The sequence below is a fragment of the Aspergillus viridinutans genome (assembly GCF_018404265.1).
Source record: "Aspergillus viridinutans IFM 47045 DNA, scaffold_3, whole genome shotgun sequence".
Lineage (NCBI taxonomy): Eukaryota > Fungi > Ascomycota > Eurotiomycetes > Eurotiales > Aspergillaceae > Aspergillus > Aspergillus viridinutans.
This window is the reverse complement of record NW_025091219.1, coordinates 194439-213676: the sequence shown is the minus strand read 5'-3', so window position 1 is coordinate 213676 and position 19238 is coordinate 194439. Positions and strand designations below refer to the sequence as shown.

At 45.8% G+C, this 19238-nt stretch overlaps 3 protein-coding genes across 3 annotated transcripts; 1 reads left to right on the top strand and 2 right to left on the bottom strand.

Moving 5' to 3' along the window:
• Positions 1 to 34: 34 nt before the first annotated feature.
• pld3 (phospholipase D) lies at positions 35 to 5534 on the bottom strand (the record flags this gene model as incomplete). Its single annotated transcript, XM_043268273.1, has 3 exons — positions 35 to 41; positions 99 to 167; positions 229 to 5534. 3 exons carry the CDS (start codon positions 5532 to 5534, stop codon positions 35 to 37), a joined length of 5382 nt encoding a protein of 1793 aa, XP_043124208.1.
• An 882-nt stretch (positions 5535 to 6416) lies between these two features.
• Positions 6417 to 7632, top strand: Aspvir_005053 (uncharacterized protein; the record flags this gene model as incomplete). The annotated part of the gene is made up of 2 exons (XM_043268272.1): positions 6417 to 6804; positions 6911 to 7632. 2 exons carry the CDS (start codon positions 6417 to 6419, stop codon positions 7630 to 7632), a joined length of 1110 nt encoding a protein of 369 aa, XP_043124207.1.
• A 526-nt stretch (positions 7633 to 8158) lies between these two features.
• On the bottom strand, positions 8159 to 12334 carry Aspvir_005052 (ATP-dependent DNA helicase chl1; the record flags this gene model as incomplete). Its single annotated transcript, XM_043268271.1, has 9 exons — positions 8159 to 8377; positions 8558 to 8756; positions 8918 to 9103; positions 9315 to 10015; positions 10092 to 10262; positions 10328 to 11017; positions 11051 to 11692; positions 11745 to 11914; positions 12211 to 12334. The coding sequence occupies 9 exons, from the start codon at positions 12332 to 12334 to the stop codon at positions 8159 to 8161; spliced, it is 3102 nt and encodes a 1033-aa protein (XP_043124206.1).
• Positions 12335 to 19238: the final 6904 nt, after the last annotated feature.

Below are 19238 nucleotides of genomic sequence, written 5' to 3'. Positions count from 1 at the left end.
AGCACTGCCAAAGCATACGACGATATACGATTGATCAATTGCTGTACCTCTGTCAGCAGCTATTTCGGTTTCTGACGGGATGCTGATGAGTGACTTACTATATTTCCAAGGGGGAAATCTGGTCAAGCGTGTAGAGCCAGTTTCCGCCCTGCTCTTCTTTCTCAAGCCTACGACAGTCCATTAGTATATGGCTAAAAAACGACGAGGATTGGCCAGAATATCACGAACCAGTCATAAGGCCACATTATGAGATGTCCCTGGACCCTATTCAATAACTCTTCTGCTTGTTGTTTGTCTATAACATCATCCGTCGCGTGGAATTCACGCTTCGAAAGCGTTGTTGCTCGTCTCCGACGGCGGCGGGTCTGGGTTGTGGCATTGCGATTCAGAGCCTCAGAATAATCAACAGCTTGCGGCTCCTGCTGCTCGACAGCTTCCTTGGTAGGGCCGCTCTCTTCGCTGCGTCCACTCTGTGTAGGACCCGCCCCTGTAGCTTCGGACACCTCCAGGGCAGTCTTCTCGTCAATTGACGATAACGTTTCTTGCTTCGCAAGGTCGGACTGCATTCGATCAGCTGCATCGCGCCCACCTTCGGCTACACGAGCCTCTCTCTTCTCATCCGAGCCAGCCCCGTTTGTATTTGTCCCGGGAGGTCCCGTTGACTTTTGGTGGCTTGGCTGAGAAACCTTGACGCTGTGCTGACTCTGCATTTCTGAAAATCGCTCTCCGTATGTGGCGTACTCCTTGTATTCTTTCCACGACTTGACCTCGCTGTCAGGCATACAACGAAAGACGGCCCGGTAGATTTTTGTGTTCTTCTCCGCCACGGCTTGCCAAGTGTCCAGGTAGAAGATGTCGATCACAGGGTCTCTCATGCAGTCCTTGTCAATGAAGATGTGCTTGAGATCTGGGATCAGTGGGTGTGGATACTTCGCCGCATCGGCTATGTCTGATGACGGCGACAGGACGCCATTGTCGTTCTCAATATTGGTCCCTGGCTGAGTCGGATGACGGGCAGCTGCTAATCCATCAATCACTGGAGTTGGATCGGCATCATGAGCCGTAGTCGAGGGTGATTCGCGGCTTGTTTCTCTAGCAATGGGCCTGCCCGGTTGCGTCTTCCGCTTCGACGCCGGCTTAAGTTGTCGGATGGTGCCTTTGCCCTCGCTAGCGATAGGCGAGACCAGAACCTCAGCGTTGTCTTCGAGCATTTGCGAATCGCGACCGTCGGCCAGCCCGGCTTCTAGAGCGACGTTTAGATGATCTACCCCAAGCCCATCAACGTCCTTCTTATGTTCCGCATTAGAGGTCACCCTTGGATCAGCAGTGAGCTTTCTGTTCGACTTGAGGTTGGGATTGTTTTCTTGTTCCCAGTCTACATCGTGGTTGAAACTGTGCAAGTCTTCCGATCTGGAGAGAAACTCGTCTTGTATCCGATGCCGACGCTCGATCATATCCCTCTCATCCTGTCTCTCCATCATCAGGGACTCGGAGTCGGCCTTGTCAGCGTTCTCCGGTGTTCTGGTGCCTTCTTCCGCAATCTGGATTTTTCGCAGTTCTTCTTCAGTTGCTATCGAGTGCTCCATTAGCTCGTCAACGTCGATGCCAAGATGCTCTCTCATCAACCGCATGCGCAGGGTATGCGGGAACCGTCCGACAAGATACGGGCGGCCATCCATGGAGGACCATATCATATCTGTATCACGCACGACAGCTGCTACCTCGGAGTCTCGCGAGCCCAACATCGACCTCTCATTGATATTCGCAGACCCAATGATGGCGGCCCGATCATCAACAACCATGCACTTGGCATGGATGTAGAGCTGCTCAGTGACAAGTTGTTTTTGCGGTCCGATCTTGCCCCATGTCCGAAGACTGAAAAATTGAATGTAATCTTCCGGATCGATGCCCAGCGCACGCAGTCTGCCAAAAATCGAAGTCTCCCCCCGGCAAATGCTGCGATACTGACACTGCATGATGAGACGAACGCTGGTTCCGCCCTCACTGTCTACAGTATTCTGAAAGCCTGGCATCAGTGGGATAACGATGACGGCGCGCCACGCCTCCTGATTCTTGGAGGCTCGAATGATGCGCTCCACCAACGCATCGCCAATTAAATTCTCAATCTTTCTGCCGTCTATCTCGCAGGTGCTGATGAAGAATTGATTCTCGATGTAGACAAAATGGTCCGATTCCTCTATCAGTTTGACGTACGCATTCATAATGCTGTGCTCGGTGACATCCGGCGTACCCGTTGACCACATACTGCTTGAGCGCAAGATCTGCACCTCGCAAGTCCCATCAAGGCCGAGAGCTTCCAAGTCGGCAGGGTCAAAGTCAGGTGGAGGCAGAAGAAAAGGTGTAGGTCTGGTAGGTTTCCGCTGCCGCAAGATGTAGTTCCAGCGCTGCACAAAATGCCGCGTGAGATCCCGGGCGGGCTGACCGACGACGTGCATCGAAATGTCATGCCACGGCATCCTGGGTATCACATTACGGTCATACATCTCCTCGTACGGCTTGTCCAGATCGTAAAAGTCCTGAACCCGCGGGTTCGAGTAATCCTTACCCGGCCAGAGTTGGCAGTGGTCTGCGTCCTTGGGTCCATCGGGCGTCTCGAAGCCAGTAGGCTTGTCGTCAGTGAGCACATGTTGCGGAGTGTCCCATCTTCCGAAACAAAGGTCGATTCCGCCAACAAAAGCCACGGTGTGGTCGATCAGGCATAGTTTCTCATGGTGCGCCCAGAAAAATGTGTTCTGTCTAAACTGATTCGGAGAGCGCTGTACAAAGACGTTGGGATGAAGGTCGAGAAGTGAGAATTTGGAGTATTCCGAGTCAATAGGGATAGCGGAGTTGATATTCCGATACATGATCACAAATATCTTGACCCCTTCGCGAGCTTTGCGTTGAAGAAGTCGATCCAGCCGCCATTTCTGACTGATGGCTGCTGGCCGTCGCAGGTACAGTTCAGGACTGAGCCACCAGTCATGGATATAGATGACGTCTTTGGCCTGATTGATCGCTCGCGACACCATCCACATGTGGTCGCGCGCATCGACTAGCCACTGTGCAAAACAGTTCTGGCGCACCGGGGCAAAGCTCTGAAACCTGTTCGGCTTCGCCCACGGGGTACTATTGACCATGAACCTTATAGAGTCCTCGAATTGATGGAGCTGACGCTCATTCCTGGCCAGCAGTCTGAGCTTACGTTCCGAGTTTTCCAGCCTCAGCGTGTGGTGCTGTGGGTGTCTGGCCGACTCTTTAGCTGACTTGGCAAGCTCTTTCGCTTTCTGATGTCGTAAACTGATCTTCTGAGTTTGTAATTTGAAAAACGGGTCGACCAAGAACACATCGTAGATATTCATCTCCTCTGGCGAGTCAACGCAAACAAGGTAGCTGTGTCGGACAAGAAACCATTTTGGTGAATGCCGCTTCTTCACCATCGCTGGAGTTAGCGCCCTTCGAAAATCGAGGCCTTTGGAAGACTGAATAATCAGGTATCCCTCTTTACCATGATAGCTGCCTTCGGACGCAAGGCGGACACCCAAGGCAGACAGTTCCAGGAATTTACACAAACGGTTGCTATCAGCCTTGAAAATTAAAAATCGAATCATCTTCTGTAGATAGGCTTCAAGTTTCTTCCGCTGTCTCTCGGGATATGGTTCCCTCTTCGTCGACTGGCCAGGTTCCGCCGTCCCAGCATTGGCCTCGCCCTCGGTATTGGTAATGCTCGACTGTCTCCGGGATATACCTCCTGACAGTCGGCGCTGCCCTTGTTGCTGCTTTCTCCTACCGGTCCTCTCATTGCCGCTGGTCGCTTCGGCGGCGGTCTCATAGCCGCCTTCGTCTTCCTCGTCTTCAATCTCACTTTCCAGGCCCCGGACTCCTCGAAGATATGGAAAGGCGCTTCGAGGGAAACGGGGAAGGTTCTGTCCGCCCTCGGTGTTTCGCAGCTGAATGTACTTCTGCGTTCCGAAGTGAAGCTTATATTTCAGATGCAGATTCGCAAAATCTCGAAGAGTACGGTGGATGATCCATTTCATCCGCGTCATCCCGCTGCCGTATTCCAGCTCGATTCTGAATACAAGGTGACGGTCACCGGAATGAGGTTCGAACTTGCTATCAGTGACCCGAACTTTCAACTGCTCCAGAAGGATTGGGATCCGTTTGCTGCCGTGTTCATCCCGTTGAAACATGCTAGCCAAGATCAAGGCGGCCGGCACCCCTGAAGCCAACTCGGCTAGTAGCTCGGCGGACTTTGCATGGTCTACTGTGCTCTCAGGCTTGCGACGCATAAACTTGAACCCAGCCTTTATCTGCCGCCACTTCTGAGCGCTCAGACTCGAGCCGCGTTCAGCTCTATGGCGCCGCCAATGTGGGGCATTTCCTTCTGTTTGTTCAGATGGTCCAACCAGCCCAGTAAAACGCTTGAAATTGCTCGGTCGTCTCTCCCCCTGATTACCATGGCTATCCGCCTGTCGACCGCCATAGGTAAGTGCACGAGCGTTAGCTATTCTCCGTCTCCAAGCATCTCTATTCAGGCGATCTCGACCCTCGTCCTCCGATACACCCTCCCGCTGCTGCGCGAAGTCCCCGGTGCTCACTCTGCGTGCAAAGAGGTTGGCGCGGTAGTTCTCAAATGGACCAAACGAAGCTGGGAGGTGGAATGACGGTCTCCTTGTCGTCTTCGGTGTGTTCGGTTCAGTCTGAGGTGCTGACTGAGGCTCTTGCTGCCGTCGTGAAATTTTCTTCTTCTTCCTGCGCTGACTGACGTGTTGCTCCCCGGCGCTTTCCTCGGCATCAGCATCGATATCACTCCCCTCCTCTTCCAAAGTATCGGGGAAACGAAACGCCCCTAGCTCCGAACCCGGTGTTGCCAGATCGGCGTTGGCCTGTCTCATATCACCAATGGTTGCCCCGCTAGCCGAACGAGAATGAGAGGTAAATGAGGGCGAAGCGAAAGATTTGAGCTTGGTAAAGATCGATTGTTTCCCCTTCAGTCCAGAGTCCGGCTCATCACCCAGGACAGATGGGGGTCTTGACCCAGATACTTCCGGGGCGGGATCGATGTCAGAGGTCTCGCGGGTGAACTGGACGCTGGGACGACGCGGCGAAACAGCCGCTCCGGGAGTTGAGGGCTGATGCTGTTTATGGTCTGGTGACTGTCGAGGACTGTCGAGAGATTCATTTGGCCGCCGATGACTTGGCAAAAATGGTTGCTCCCCCTGGCCATTATTCCACGCCTCCTCCAATCCACGGGCCTTCTCTGATCGAGTCTTTCCACCTCCTTCATTGCCCTGTTCAACATTCTCCTTTATAGATTGTGCATCATCTGCAACATCTCGCTCATCCGTAGCATCAGCTTTGCCGTCCCTAAAATCAGAAGCTGAATGTCTGTTTTCCGCCTGGGAGGGAAACGGTGAACCGAGCTTGATACCGCTAGCCAGTGTCAGAGGATCTGGTCCTTTGGGATCGGGATGATTCGAAATGTTTTCCGAGTCCCTCAACGCTGAGGTAGCAATCGCCGAATCGGTCATTATACCTACAAGGAACGACTGGTATCAGCGTGGACATCAAATCACTTGTAAACACAAGATCGAACGTACGTGCGGATCAATAGATCCTAGCAAAACCGACCGAAATAGTTCACCACACAATCATTCTGTCAAGATTTGGAGAGCTTTTGGGGCTAGAAAAATTGAGGGAATGAGATTATTTCAGCAAATTCAAACCTGAAACCGTCAACGTACTTAAAGGGGAGTGTTGCAACTTGCATTAGCGTTTCGAGTAGCTATTCCAACAACCGCTGGTGGAGCCGCCCCCCATAGAACATTGACGGAAGGCCCGCTTTGGCGTGATTGTTCAATGAAAACTCGGGATTTAGCCTAGATAGGGGGAAAGGCAGCAGCTCGAAGTTTGGTTGCAAGGGGGACAGTCGATCCTTGGATAGGATAATGTAAGGTATGGTGTCTGGAAAAGGAAATAATGCTGATCTTGAAAATACTCACAGATTTAGCAGAACTTCTTTAATAATGCCTTGACGATCATCAATATTACGGCACAGAGGAAGGGAAATATGGTTCCTGAGGCGCATGTTTCGTTTCAAGCCTCAGGCATCAGCCGACTGAGATGTGTGGCTGTGCAATTCGTCCTACCTATTTATACGTATGGTAAAGTTACGCTGTCTTGTAAACAAGATACAATACATGGTATTCTATGGGCACGTTACCAGGGTAGGTATATATCCTCGGCTTCGAATGCGGAGTCAAAGGTGGGATGTTGATAAGTGTCTCTGATCTGATGTAGATTTGACAGCACTCAGATAATTGTTTTTCTTTTTCTTTTTTTTTTTTTTGTACATACTCCTAATTTTTGCCAGTGCGTTTATCAATAGATATTTCACATACATAGCAAGCAAAATGACGGATCCCTTGAAGACCTTGGATACGGCATCTCCCTCAAGATCCTCCAATCCACCGTCCGTTTCTCAGAAGAAATACCCAATCGCTGGAATTCTTACCACGGTCTTCGGCCTCGATGAAATCCCGTCTCAGGCTTCTGAGATCGCTTGTCTTTGGCTCTTACACCCAAGGTTGGCGACTCAGGAGCGAATGACGGGTTTCGCAACGTCCGTCATTGCGGATTGGAATCACAGGATCAAAGATGGTCGTGCCGGTCCGATCAAGGGTCTGATTGCTGTCTCATTCGATCAAAGAAACCATGGCACAAGATTGGTCGATCCTCTTGCCAACGAGGCATGGAGAGAAGGGAACCCTCGACACGCGCAGGATATGTTTTCCATTTTCCGTGAGTACTGGATCAGCAAACTCTAGAAGTTCCTACCTCCGGGACTATTTGCAGTACTACCGAATTATGCCCTGAGAACTAATGCGTCATGCGTCTCGCACAACAGAGGGAACCGCGCGCGACGTTTCATTACTGATGGACTATCTTCCGGCCTATGTGTTTCCCCAAGGCGAACGCAGGATCTTCAAACATATGGTGCTGGGAGTATCCCTGGGGGGCCATGCAGCGTGGAGCTGTCTCCTCCATGAACCCCGCGTGAGCGCCGGCGTGGTCATCATCGGCTGTCCCGACTACGTAAATCTTATGGCAGATCGTGCGCGATTGTCGAAGCTGCCATCCTGGACAAACAGCGACCCTCCGGGGTCTCGGATTCTAGGCTCTGAAGCATTTCCCTCCTCTCTCCTGGAGACTATCTCTAAACTTGACCCAGCGAGTATTTTTCTGAGTTATGTCAATCCTAATTCGGACGCTGGGCCCCTTCGAAACAATCCTCTGCCTGAGCCGACTGAAATTGAAAAACAAGCTCTGCGGCCGGTGCTTACGCGCTGTCTGGCTGGCAAGAAGATTCTCAACCTATCCGGGGGCGTGGATAAACTGGTTCCCTATCACCGTGGGGAAGTTTTCCTGACTTGGTTGAAGAAGGCTATTGCTCCAGATGGTTGGTTTGCAGATGGTGCTGTTACATTCGAAGACATTATTGATGAAAAAGCTGGTCACGAGGTCACTCCGAAGATGATGGACGAAGCAGTTCGCTTCATAACTGAGACGCTTGCCTCCAGTGATGACGCCAAAAGGAGTTGTGGGTATGTTCGCGAATCCAAAATATAAACCATTAGAGCAATCAACTACGATTATTTCTGCATTCCCCAGATCGAGTGAAAATTATACTGTAAGGGAAAGAGAAGCGAGCCAGCAGATGGTAATCTACGAGGTGCGCTATGAAACCCTGCTTTCGAGGCAAACCTTGTTGAGGAACTGATTGATCGATCAAAATATAAATCCGATATTGCCTTGTCAGAGCGTCGATCATAGCGCTTTTGAAAGAACCCGCAGCAGACGGAGTGAAGCAAGGAAAAAGGTTGAACAGTGTGAAATCCTCCCAGATGTATTTTGTTTGATAGGGTGAGATCGTAAGGGCGTCTGAAGGCCAGGCTATGCTGCTCATCGCAAACAAAACCCATTATGTTGTAAATACACGAATCAAATGTGCCCGATTCGCGGCTCCCATTTTTTGAGTTCTTATTCCCTTTTATCTCAGAGAACAGAATTTGAACCCTCTATCACAAGCCCGACCGCAGTGCGGCACCTAACCCAGTTTCTGCACCCTGCTCGTTTCGCAATCATGACTCCGCATTTAGGCAACCAACTCAACAACACCACCAGCCTCCTTGATCTTCTGCTCAGCGTCACGGCTGAAGTATCTGGCGCGGACAACGATGGGGATCTCGGGGATACGGCCCTTGCCCAGAACCTTGGAGTAGCCAAGGGAGAGGAGGTCAATAACGGGGGCGGTGTCGGTCTTCTGGCCGCTAAGGTAGGCTTCGCGAGTCTCGGTAGGGACGAGGGACCACAGCTGTAAAATTCAAGACATCCCAATCAGTCACTTTTGTCCATAACCACAACAATTCTCCTCCCCAATCCTATCATATTTCCGCTACTCCTCCACGTTCCCCAATGCAACTCTCTTCTGCTCTCGCGGCGATTCCCGTCGGGTCGGACTAGGTGTGACTCTAAACGCATTCATTCAACGTACCTTGTCGAGGTTGATGGTGGGCTTCCAGAACTGCTGGTTGGTCTTGTGGAAGTATCTCATACCAACCTTACCGAAGTAACCAGGGTGGAACTTGTCAAGGTTGGTACGGTGGTGGTGCTGACCACCGGCCATACCACGACCACCGGGATGCTTACGGTGCTTGCCAACGCGACCGTAACCGGCCGACACATGACCGCGACTGCAGTAGAAGAAAAATCCAAGTTAGTCTCCCGATATACATAATATGCCGAATGATTGTTTCATGATCGCGAATGGATGCATTGACTCGTCGCAAATACCACGACAGAAAGGGACGTTCGACAATTCGATGTGTATGACGGGGTGAAATTCTCGACTCACGCTTTTCTTGTCTTCGAAAAACGGGTAGGCATCTTGTCGACGGTGTTGTGCTCGACAAGACCGGTCTGAGGTTTGGCGATGGGGGGATGCGGTCGTATATGCTGCTGGTTCAGATGTTTAATTGTAGGCTCGGAGCTGGCTAGAGTGTGCGCTAGGCTGTTCGCTTGCCCTAAGTAGGGTCCAGCCCTTGCAATTCTTGGCAGTCAGCTTCCCTGTCAGGTCACGTGTGCGGAGATACAAGGTACAACATACAGACCTACCACTTTTTTTTACGACGGATACAAATACCACTACAGTCTAACGATTGATGACGCTTTATGACAAGGTATGTAGGCAGGTGATGCCAGGCCAGTCAGTCTGTAATTGTGGTTGCGAAAAAGAAGACTGTCTCAATTACCTCGCGCTCCGACCAGAGAAAAAGTTGGACAGATCCTCTGCGAGTGCTGAAGCTGGCCGTCGTACAGAGCGGCGCACCATGCTCTGTTTAATCCAGGCTGGTAATTTCCCCTGTATATTCGCTTTTTCATATCGCCTGTCGATCATCACAATAGCAGCATAATCATTGCGGTGCCTGATTGCTCGCCCAATGCATTGATTGACCGCTCGCATACACGCGTTCTCGTAGAAATCCTTCCCTGCTGCTTTTGCAATTGACTGCCTGTCCTTCTCAGATCCAGAGCTCGAGTTATAAGTTTTCTGCTCGACATATTGGATCTTGGCCTGCCAAACTGCACTGCGTATGTTTGGAAACGGCAGACCGATGATCAAGACGCCTCTTCCCAGTTTATCGGAGAAGTTTATGCCCTCGGACAGTTTCCCTCCGACGACGGAAAGAAGCAGAGCTCCTTGACCAGAGTCAATAGTTCTTGTATATTCTTGTAGCAAATCTTCCGTTTTCGGCCCCATGTCCCGACCTTCGTATAGAATAGACTTTTTTCGTTCAATGAGACCGAGAATAGTCTGGCCCTTCTCGCCCACAAGAGGCTTCCTCCATACGGCCAATATTCGGCTGAGATAATCGTAGCTTGGAAAGAATGCGACGACACCATCTGGGATAGCACGGCACAACGTAGCCACAGTCCGTCCGAGATCAAGAATCTAAGAACAGAAGCACAGCAAACCGTTAGAAAGTTCTAGAGATCATGAAGCCACGGTCTTGAAAGTCGTCGCTTACCATCTTCTCAGAATCGCGAGAGTCGTAAGTAAAATCAAATTCGGAACCTAGAACGCCATTGACAAGCGTGTGTGCAATAAGGTTCTCTGGGGGAATAACGTGGCCATAGCTGAAAGTATCTAGCCGGCTTGGGGCAATGTAGGAAAATAGGTGATTTCGATAATCACTCATCTATGGTATCGATCAGCCGCTTTAAGGAGATGAGAACATCACAGGAGGGTACTTGTTATACATACGGGAGACATGGTTCCGCCAGCCAAGATCACTGCCCGGGCATCTTCGACAATCTCCCGGAAATGGTTCGTCGGGTCCAATAACATATACTTCAACTGGATATCATCGTGGCACTTTAGATAGAAAAATCGGCCTTCGGCGGAGGGATTCATCAATGGTAAAAGAAAGCTCTGAACAAGGAAAAGGACAGGTGACGAAGGTTTGTCGTCCGGTTGTTGATTCGCTTTGTCTTTCGAAAATTCGACATAGCCGTCGACTTTTCTGGCCAGTTTGCTTTCCTGTAAATACCGAGATAGCTTGTATGGGTTGATTTGATCGACGCCTTTCCCAGCCATCAAATCTGCCGGATCCACGGCACCTTCTGCAGGCAGGTTTTTCCCTATGATTGACCGAAGATGGTCTGCAATCGAACTGATGAGTCTGATGGTTTGAGCGATGTAGTTTCGGTTCTTCCCTTTTAAGCGCGCCTTGTACTTGCGTGCATATGTTGTTAATTGGAAAAGTGCAGTCTGTAACTGCGATAATCTAATTGTTACTGAATGTATATTGCATATTGCATCCATGAGATTGTGGGCCTCATCAATGATGACGACGTGATTCTTGATCGAGAGATCGAGGGCATCTCGCGCTGAGCGCTGGAGTAGTAAGGGATAAGGAAGGGTCACAATCTTTTGCGCATTCAGCAGAGCATTCTATGATGATTAGAAGACCGATTCAGAACGTACCTCGCTGTTTTTGAGTACTGAGCGGGAGGCGTAGTAAGGACAGACTCCCATCCGCTTACCAAGCTTTCCCATGTCTTCGATGTCCTTAATGGTCGCCAAAGTGTGATCCCGAAATTGTAGCACCTGCCCTTCATCCTCTTTTGACGGCAAGTAAGGACATCTTTTCTCGGCAGCTACTCCAGGCTGCTGCAGTTCCAAGCAGCGCTCATTGATTGCAGTGGCGTTTCCTAGGGACATTACCTTGGGGTTTATGCATAAATTCTTTCGCGAACCAAGAGTAAGATGTTTCACGCGTTCTTCGACCTCATCGGTGTCTGCATCGCTCGTGGTGAGCTCCGCTGGCATGCTGGACGGCATTTTGACGCGCCGCAACTCGCTTGAGAATTGGGACAGTTGGGAGTGAGTTCTCGAGCAATAGAAGATCTTAACATCATCGTCTCCATGTCCGGTGTCATCGTCAGCGGGAGCCGAGAACTGCTCCTTGAAGCGCTCCAATAGTTCAAGTGTGCTATTTGAGAGTCCACTGATATCACCGAGTTTCTTGGAAGATGTCATCCTTTCTTCGGCATCGCTGTCATAATCATCCAGGATCCATTCATCATCTTGCTCTGGACCTGAGTCACCAGACAATGTATCCAATCTCTAAAGTGTGGTCAGTGCAGAGCAGCTTGTGATCCAGTACCGGTAGACATACCTGCCTCTTCCGAGGTCCTCCTGGATGCTCAGTAGCATGCCTCTGCTTCTCCTCTTCAACTCTGATCTTTTCTAGGCGAGCCTCCAGCGCTCTTCTTTTCTCTGTTACCGCACGAGCTGACTCGCGCTTGGCAAACTCCAACATCCATTCGGGCTCGCCCTCATCATCGCCTGCAGAACCTCATCAGCGGCAAACCCCTGGTGTCCACACCTTCCCATACTGACAAGAAGCTTTATTGACGGTATTTTGAAGTGCCTTGCGCTTGTGTTCTCTTAGCCAGGTCATAGAACCGCATATCAAGCTCAGAGATTTTCCCTATGGTAGAGTTGTGTTAGTGGCCAGGCGTTCTACAGAATAGCAGGTAAGAACTCAGTCTCTGCTTTCGGTCTGATGGTGATCTTTACTTACCGTGCCTGTACGATGTCATTAGTCGACGTGATCAAGTAACAGGTGAAGGTCAACTTACCAGTTGGAGACTCGAATACTGCGACTTTTCCTTCTTCCAGGCAAGTGTAGAGAGCGCGCATGAACTGGAGTTGTATGTCATATGGGGAGTAAGGATGGCTGAAATTTTGTGGTTGAGATCCCATGGTGCTCAAGGTACCTCCAGTTACACGGTTCACCAGCTTGACTTTAGTACACTAATTTACGAGGGCATATGACGCCTTCAGGCTCTGCACCACATGTTTTCAATGGAGGACCTCAGCTTCAGCGGATGTTTGACGGGGATGCGGCGCTGCCGCGAACAAGAAGCAAAAGGTAACCGCCTAACGTAGGTTGTTGGGTAACTACAACGTTCCTTGAATACAAAGCAATAAAGTACCTGTCAGCCAGCCTGGATACCGAATCTAGTAAAGGATTTGCGGAACTCTCTAGAATTCTGATTCGACCAATCAGATCACGAGAAATAGATCATATCGCGATTCAACTCAGCAATTCCATTCCGATTAGCCGAGAATCATCTTTCCTGTCTATAAATTCTAGTATGAGATCGTAGATTAGAAGAATCAGACCTTCATCCCTTGATATTCCGTGTATATGCGTTTACTATACAAACGTTATTACTTCAGATTAGCTGACAGTTATAAGCCCGGATTGTTCACCAGCTATCGGATCTCCATTGCCCGGACGCTCACCCTAATTATAAGAAGCTATATCACATCTAGGCTAGGCCTCAGTGATTAGGCCGTAGCTATCGATTTGCTTCCACATTTAGAAGGGGTGAAGCTATTCGCAAGGGGAATCTCAGCACCTGTGAGCCAATATGATGGAATATCAGGCGAATCCAATCGATCCCACGTCCACGAAGGTCCCAATCATACTGGATAAGGCAGATGATTGGTGGACATGGATTGGATATATTAAATCTATCGCAAAGAAATAGAATATATGGAAATATCTTGATCCGGAAGATGAGAAGAATGCAAATGACAAGCCAAAGGAGCTAATCAAACCAGTCCCTGAGAAGCAATATAGATCCATGACTCCAATGGAGCAATTTGATTGGATCCAGACACAGAAGGACTATGAAGATGACTGACATCTCTATAAGAAAGAATCGGCCGGAATGCTGAATATCTAGAATACTATCCAATTAACAGTCAGCCTGAAGCATCAGCATATCTTAAAAGATAAGATGATATCTGAATAGAAGCACCTAATCAAGCTGAAGAAGAAGCTTAAACCATTGAAGTAATTATATATGGCAAGCCTCAAGCTCCAATTCACTCACTTAGGCGCGAAGAAGCCGAATGAGAATATGGATAGATGGCTTGATGAATAGGAGAACATGATAGGTGAATATCAGGAGGCTGGATTAGTCTAATTAACTAGATATATAGCCACTGCCGCCTTCCTAGATGCCATAGAATCCATTCTACCTCACTATGCCGAGATTAGGCAGGAGAAGCTGGAAGAGAATAACAAATTAGATATATATGATGAGATCAACACCTTCCAGAAGAAGTGGGAGAAGAAATCTCATCAAGATAAGCAATCTAATACCTTGTTTGCAACCTTCTAGGGCCAATCAGATTGCCTAAATTAATTATCCAGCTAATCAGGATGCTCCAGGCCTCCTCCCCAGAAGTACTTCTGCAGAGAGGTTCACTACTTTAATAATTATCTATATATCATTCCAGGCAAAAGGCCAACCAATTAGAAGCCAGATCCATTGATTAAGAAGAAGTTTAAACATGCAAAACAGAAGAGGGAAATGGTTTGGTTAGCTATTAAATAAGCTATTAAGTAAGCTAATCAAGGCACAGCATTAGGTTAGTTAAATCAATCTAGCTAATTAAATTATCAGATTCAATGTACCGCAATAAGTATTTACTGAATAGATTCTAATGTTAGAAGTCCTCATAACAAATCAACTAATCAGAATAAAGGAATCAGAATTTAAACATCCCTCTCAGCCAGCGCCAATAGGCCTAAGGCATATGAGTTATAAGATAGCTAGATTGCAGATACTAGATCTGACATACACATCTGCAACAATTATCAATGATTACAAGATTTCAATCCAGTCAACAGCATATTCATTCAATTCAGAGATACGCAGGCTCTAATCATAGGGTATAGAATAGCAGAGGTCTTTAGAGAGAGTCTAGATAGTAGTAAATACATACTAGAACTAACTTAAGTAGCCTACATCCTAAGTTTCTATACTAATATTATCTCTATGTAAGTCGCAAATCAGAAGGGATTCTACCAGAATCAATAGCTAGAGATCATTAAAGATAAGCATGGCAAACTAATCATTTATACACAGAAGCAATTCAATTAAGATATTATTAAATATAATCTAATATTGAATGAGCAGCAGGCAACATTTACAGCAAGAATATACATCCCAAAGTTAATACTTCTAGTTAGCAATAAAGCAACAACTAAGGTATGGCATAAATATATGGTGTATACTAGTAAAGAAGCTATATCTTATCTTACAGAAGTTATAGAAGGGGTAGAGGTTATTTCTTACCTAAATCAGGTATATAAAGTATGCCTTCTATTAAAGGCCAGGCGGAAGATATCTAGATAACCACCTAAGAGAGCTAACAAAACATTTAAATGCATTTGTTTTGATCTAATCCAGATGAGTGAGGCAGATAATGGTGATAAATAGGTTATCTATTTCCTCTATGATGTGACTGGCTGGCATACAGCCTATACCACCCATATAAAAGCTGATTTAAGGAAATATATGGATATCTATCTTGCATGGGTCTAACGCCAGTTTAGGATGAAACCAAAACGCCTCTATTCAGACCAGGAGTGAATGCTAGGAGATTGGTATATTAAGAAGTGCTAGAATGAGGGTATCTAAATCAAGCATTCTATATGTGGCCTAGCAGATTAAAATAGATAAATCAAATCAGCAGGAGAAAATATAGTAATTATAGTAAGATCAATACTCATTAGCTTATGCTTACCTAGCAAGCTATAGCACTACACCATCCAAGCAGCCGTCTATCTTAATAATTAATGTCCCCAGAGAGATAGAGATCCGCAGAAAGAGCTGCAAAGATAAATAGATAGAGAGAATAGAAGTAAAATCAGCGAAGATGTTAAGTAAACATGGATGATATTATATAAGAAGTTATATAGAAAGAAGCCAGATCTCTCAAACCTATAAGTATATGGATGCCGCGCCTACATTCACCAGGAAGACATTCCAAAACTAGATAAGATAAAGCTATGAGCCTAGGTAGGCTATCTTATTAGATATATAGTGTTAAATATATAGGAGATATGGAATCCAAAGACAAACAGCATCATAATTAAGAGAGATGTTGAATTCCTGGAAGATATAATATATAACCTAGACCAGCCATTTCACTAGCTAACAGAGTGAGTCAAAATACCTGAGTATATCACCATGCAGGCCATGCTAAATATCCCTAAGATAGAGATTTAACCTCCCCCTAATAACAATAAGGCAATTCCGCGTAGTGGTATAGAAGATGGAGGTGTAAGTCAGGGAGATGAGGCTAAATCTTAGAGGGTGAATGCCGCAGTGAATAGTACAGAGAAGTCTAGTATAAGTGAGAGTGATATGCAGATTAACTAATCAGCATCTATAGTAGAATTAACTAAGCCTTAACTTCTAACTCCTAAACTAACTCTATCACCTCATGCAGTTAGATCTAATAAATTAATCTATTAAACTCCATCCAGACATGCCTCTCAGCAGGTGCCAGGAGCATGGGAAGATAGTCTAAATCATTCTAATTCAGCTAACCAGAGGCCTCAAACACCTATCCAAACTATTAAGCCAAATGAGCAAGATTCACCTATTAATTATAGCAATAATTCACTAAGCCAGCAACTGCTCACAAGCCTTAAACTACCAGAAATAGATAATTCCACAGATAAATATAAGCCTCTGAGACCTTCAAGAGAGATTAAACTTAATTTCTTAACTAATAATATTGTATATAGGAAACGGGTGAGGAAGCCTACAAAAGATATATATAATTTATATAGCACTATAAAAGATGATGATAAAGAAGGAAAGATTAACTAGTACTATTATCTATTTAGTACCTTCTTACAGGCAGTTCTAGATAGGAAGCCTTAGCCTTATATACACTATAGCAAGCTTCCCCCGCCACTAAAGTTATATAAAGATATTATGAAGCATCCATTAAAGGAGCTCTTCTACACAGCTACAGATCTGGAATATAACTTGCTATTAGCTAGAAACACATAGAAGAAAGTGAGGTATCCTTAGGGAAAGCAGGTCATTCTAATTAAGTAGGTTTTTACATATAAATTTAATAATGATAGTTATCTTCTCAAGGCTAAAGGATAAATATATATAAGAGGTAATTTACAGGTCCTTAATTAAGAAGATACAGCAGCTACTACCCTTATAGCTTAAATATTTTAAACACTCATAGCAATAGCAGTAGCATTCAACCTAGACATTTAGTAATTAGATACCTTAAATGCCTTCATCAACAGCCTTCTAGATGAAGAGGTATACATATATATAGCAGAGGGATACTCAGAATCAGGCTATATTTAGCTATTAAATAGAGCTCTCTACAGCTTGTAGAGGTCACTATATTTATAGTAGAAAGAATTAACCTTAACTCTTAAGATATTAGGTTTCTAAGCAATCAATAAAGATACATGCCTCTTTACAGATAATAAGGTAATCATTATAGTGTTTATTAATAATATCTTATTCTTATATTATCCAGAATAGAGATTATATATAAATTAGGTGATCACCAGCTTACAAGCATACTATAATTTCTATAATCTAAGTAATGCTACTACCTTCCTAGGCATCTAGATATAGTAAGACAGGGTGAATTAAATAATATAGCTTAATTAAGTAGTGTATATTAACAAGATCATAGACTAATATCACCTATAAATAAGTAGACCTCCAGCTACACTAGTATTAGGCAAAACTTTACAGGCATATAATAGTAGGGCTAGCTATATATTTACCTACTAGTATTAATAGAAGACTAGCTCAGTGACCTACCTTACTATAATTACAAGGCTAGATATCGCGAAGGCACTATCTAATCTATTAGTTTACCTCACCAACCCTGGCCCCAGGCATCTCAAGGAAGCAAATTACCTCATATAATTCTTACAGGGGATATAAGATTAGGCAATTAGATTCTTAATTAATTAAGCAGGCAGCCAGTGCTTCACACTAGCTAGTAACACTGCTTACAGAGATCACCTAGATCACAAGAGCTCTGAAGATTATATCTGCCTATTATACAGCAGAGCAATAGATTGGCGAGCTAGTAAGTAGAAAACAGTTACTATATTAATAATAGAAGCTAAATTGCTTACCCTATCAGCAACAGCAAAGAATATTATATAGTGGAAGAGACTCTTTCAATCTATTAGGTTTAATCCAGAGCACCAAATCTCCATACTATACAATAACTATTAAACCATCAATCTACTTACTAGCAATGAGCCAAAGTTAAACATAAAGCTACAGCATGTTAACATACACTACCATTAGCTTTGGTAAGAGGTGCAAGCTGGCCATATCTTAATCTAATAGGTCAAAATAGCAAGCATGCCAGCTGATAGGCTTACTAAGATTCTCTCTCACCAAAAGCATTATAATTTCATGAGGCAGATTAGCCTCATCAACCTAAACAAGATAGACTAATTACCAGACATCTATCTCACCTTCCTAATTTGGAAATATCATTTGCTTTAACAGCTATGGCAGGCCCGTTACGAGCCTGGGGGGGTGTGTCAGCCAGCCTGGATACCAAATCTAGTAAAGGATTTGCGGAACTCTCTAGAATTCTGATTCGACCAATCAGATCACGAGAAATAGATCATATCACGATTCAACTCAGCGATTCCATTCCGATTAGCCGAGAATCATCTTTCCTGTCTATAAATTCTAGTATGAGATCGTAGATTAGAAGAATCAGACCTTCATCCCTTGATATTCCGTGTATATGCGTTTACCATACAAACATTATTACTTCGGATTGGCTGACAGTACCTTACGTTGGCTGGCATAGTACGTAGAACCTTGACAGAGACTGGAAGGGACTCGGGATAATTCCATTGACCAATCAGGTTCGCGGTAGACCTATTTGTCTTCTTACCTTATTTGGGGAAGCAACTTTCTGAGAGCACTGTGATGACCAACAATGGATAATTATAGGAACACATATGTAAGAAGAGTGGTAATAAACTCTGGAAGTTGCTGTAAGAAACTTGATATTATAAATGAACGAGCGTCCAATCCTAGCCGAAAAGATGAGCCAAATTGAGGCAGTTCAAAATAAGTTTTGTTCTCCTGCTGCTACTGGTAATTAGTATTGACTGAACCTGAAGTACTACTGGGTACCTAGAGGACAGCTGTATCTGAATACATCAATTGGATTAGACACTCGTGACGCTTTCAAAGAAAGAATGTTGGAGGGTATTCAAACTAAAGAGAAATCTCCTTCTCTTTGACAACCAGATGATACTTATCTGTATTGTTAGACATGATGACAGAATTGTCTGGGTACTGTCATGGCTGTCATCAAAGCATCCTGTAAGACACTTCTATCTCTATCACCTTCAAGGTCTTTCTTTGACTGCAGCCCCTACCTTACTCTTAACAACTGTACGCCTTGTTAGTTGTATATAGGAGTAACTATCCACTCTGGAGTATTTGTAGCAGCCTAGTCGCAGTACCTAGCACTTAATAGTGGCTTGGTACGGTATTTACTTTCATAGGCAGCTACCTTACCTAGTCAAATTCCGCATCCACTGCCACGGACCCCGCTTCTCGTTACTGGGCTTTGGGGTCTATCTACAGATTACTCCAGTCTCATCCAAGGAATACTTCTTCTTTTGCGCTCAATATCATCCTTACTATGGTCCTATCGTTGCCCTGCTTCTAGTTATTCCCCACCACTCATTATTAGAAGGCCTGTCGTGGTCTTATGGTATGAGAGTTCGTTTGGCGGCTTTTCGGATGATGCGCTTGATCTCTAC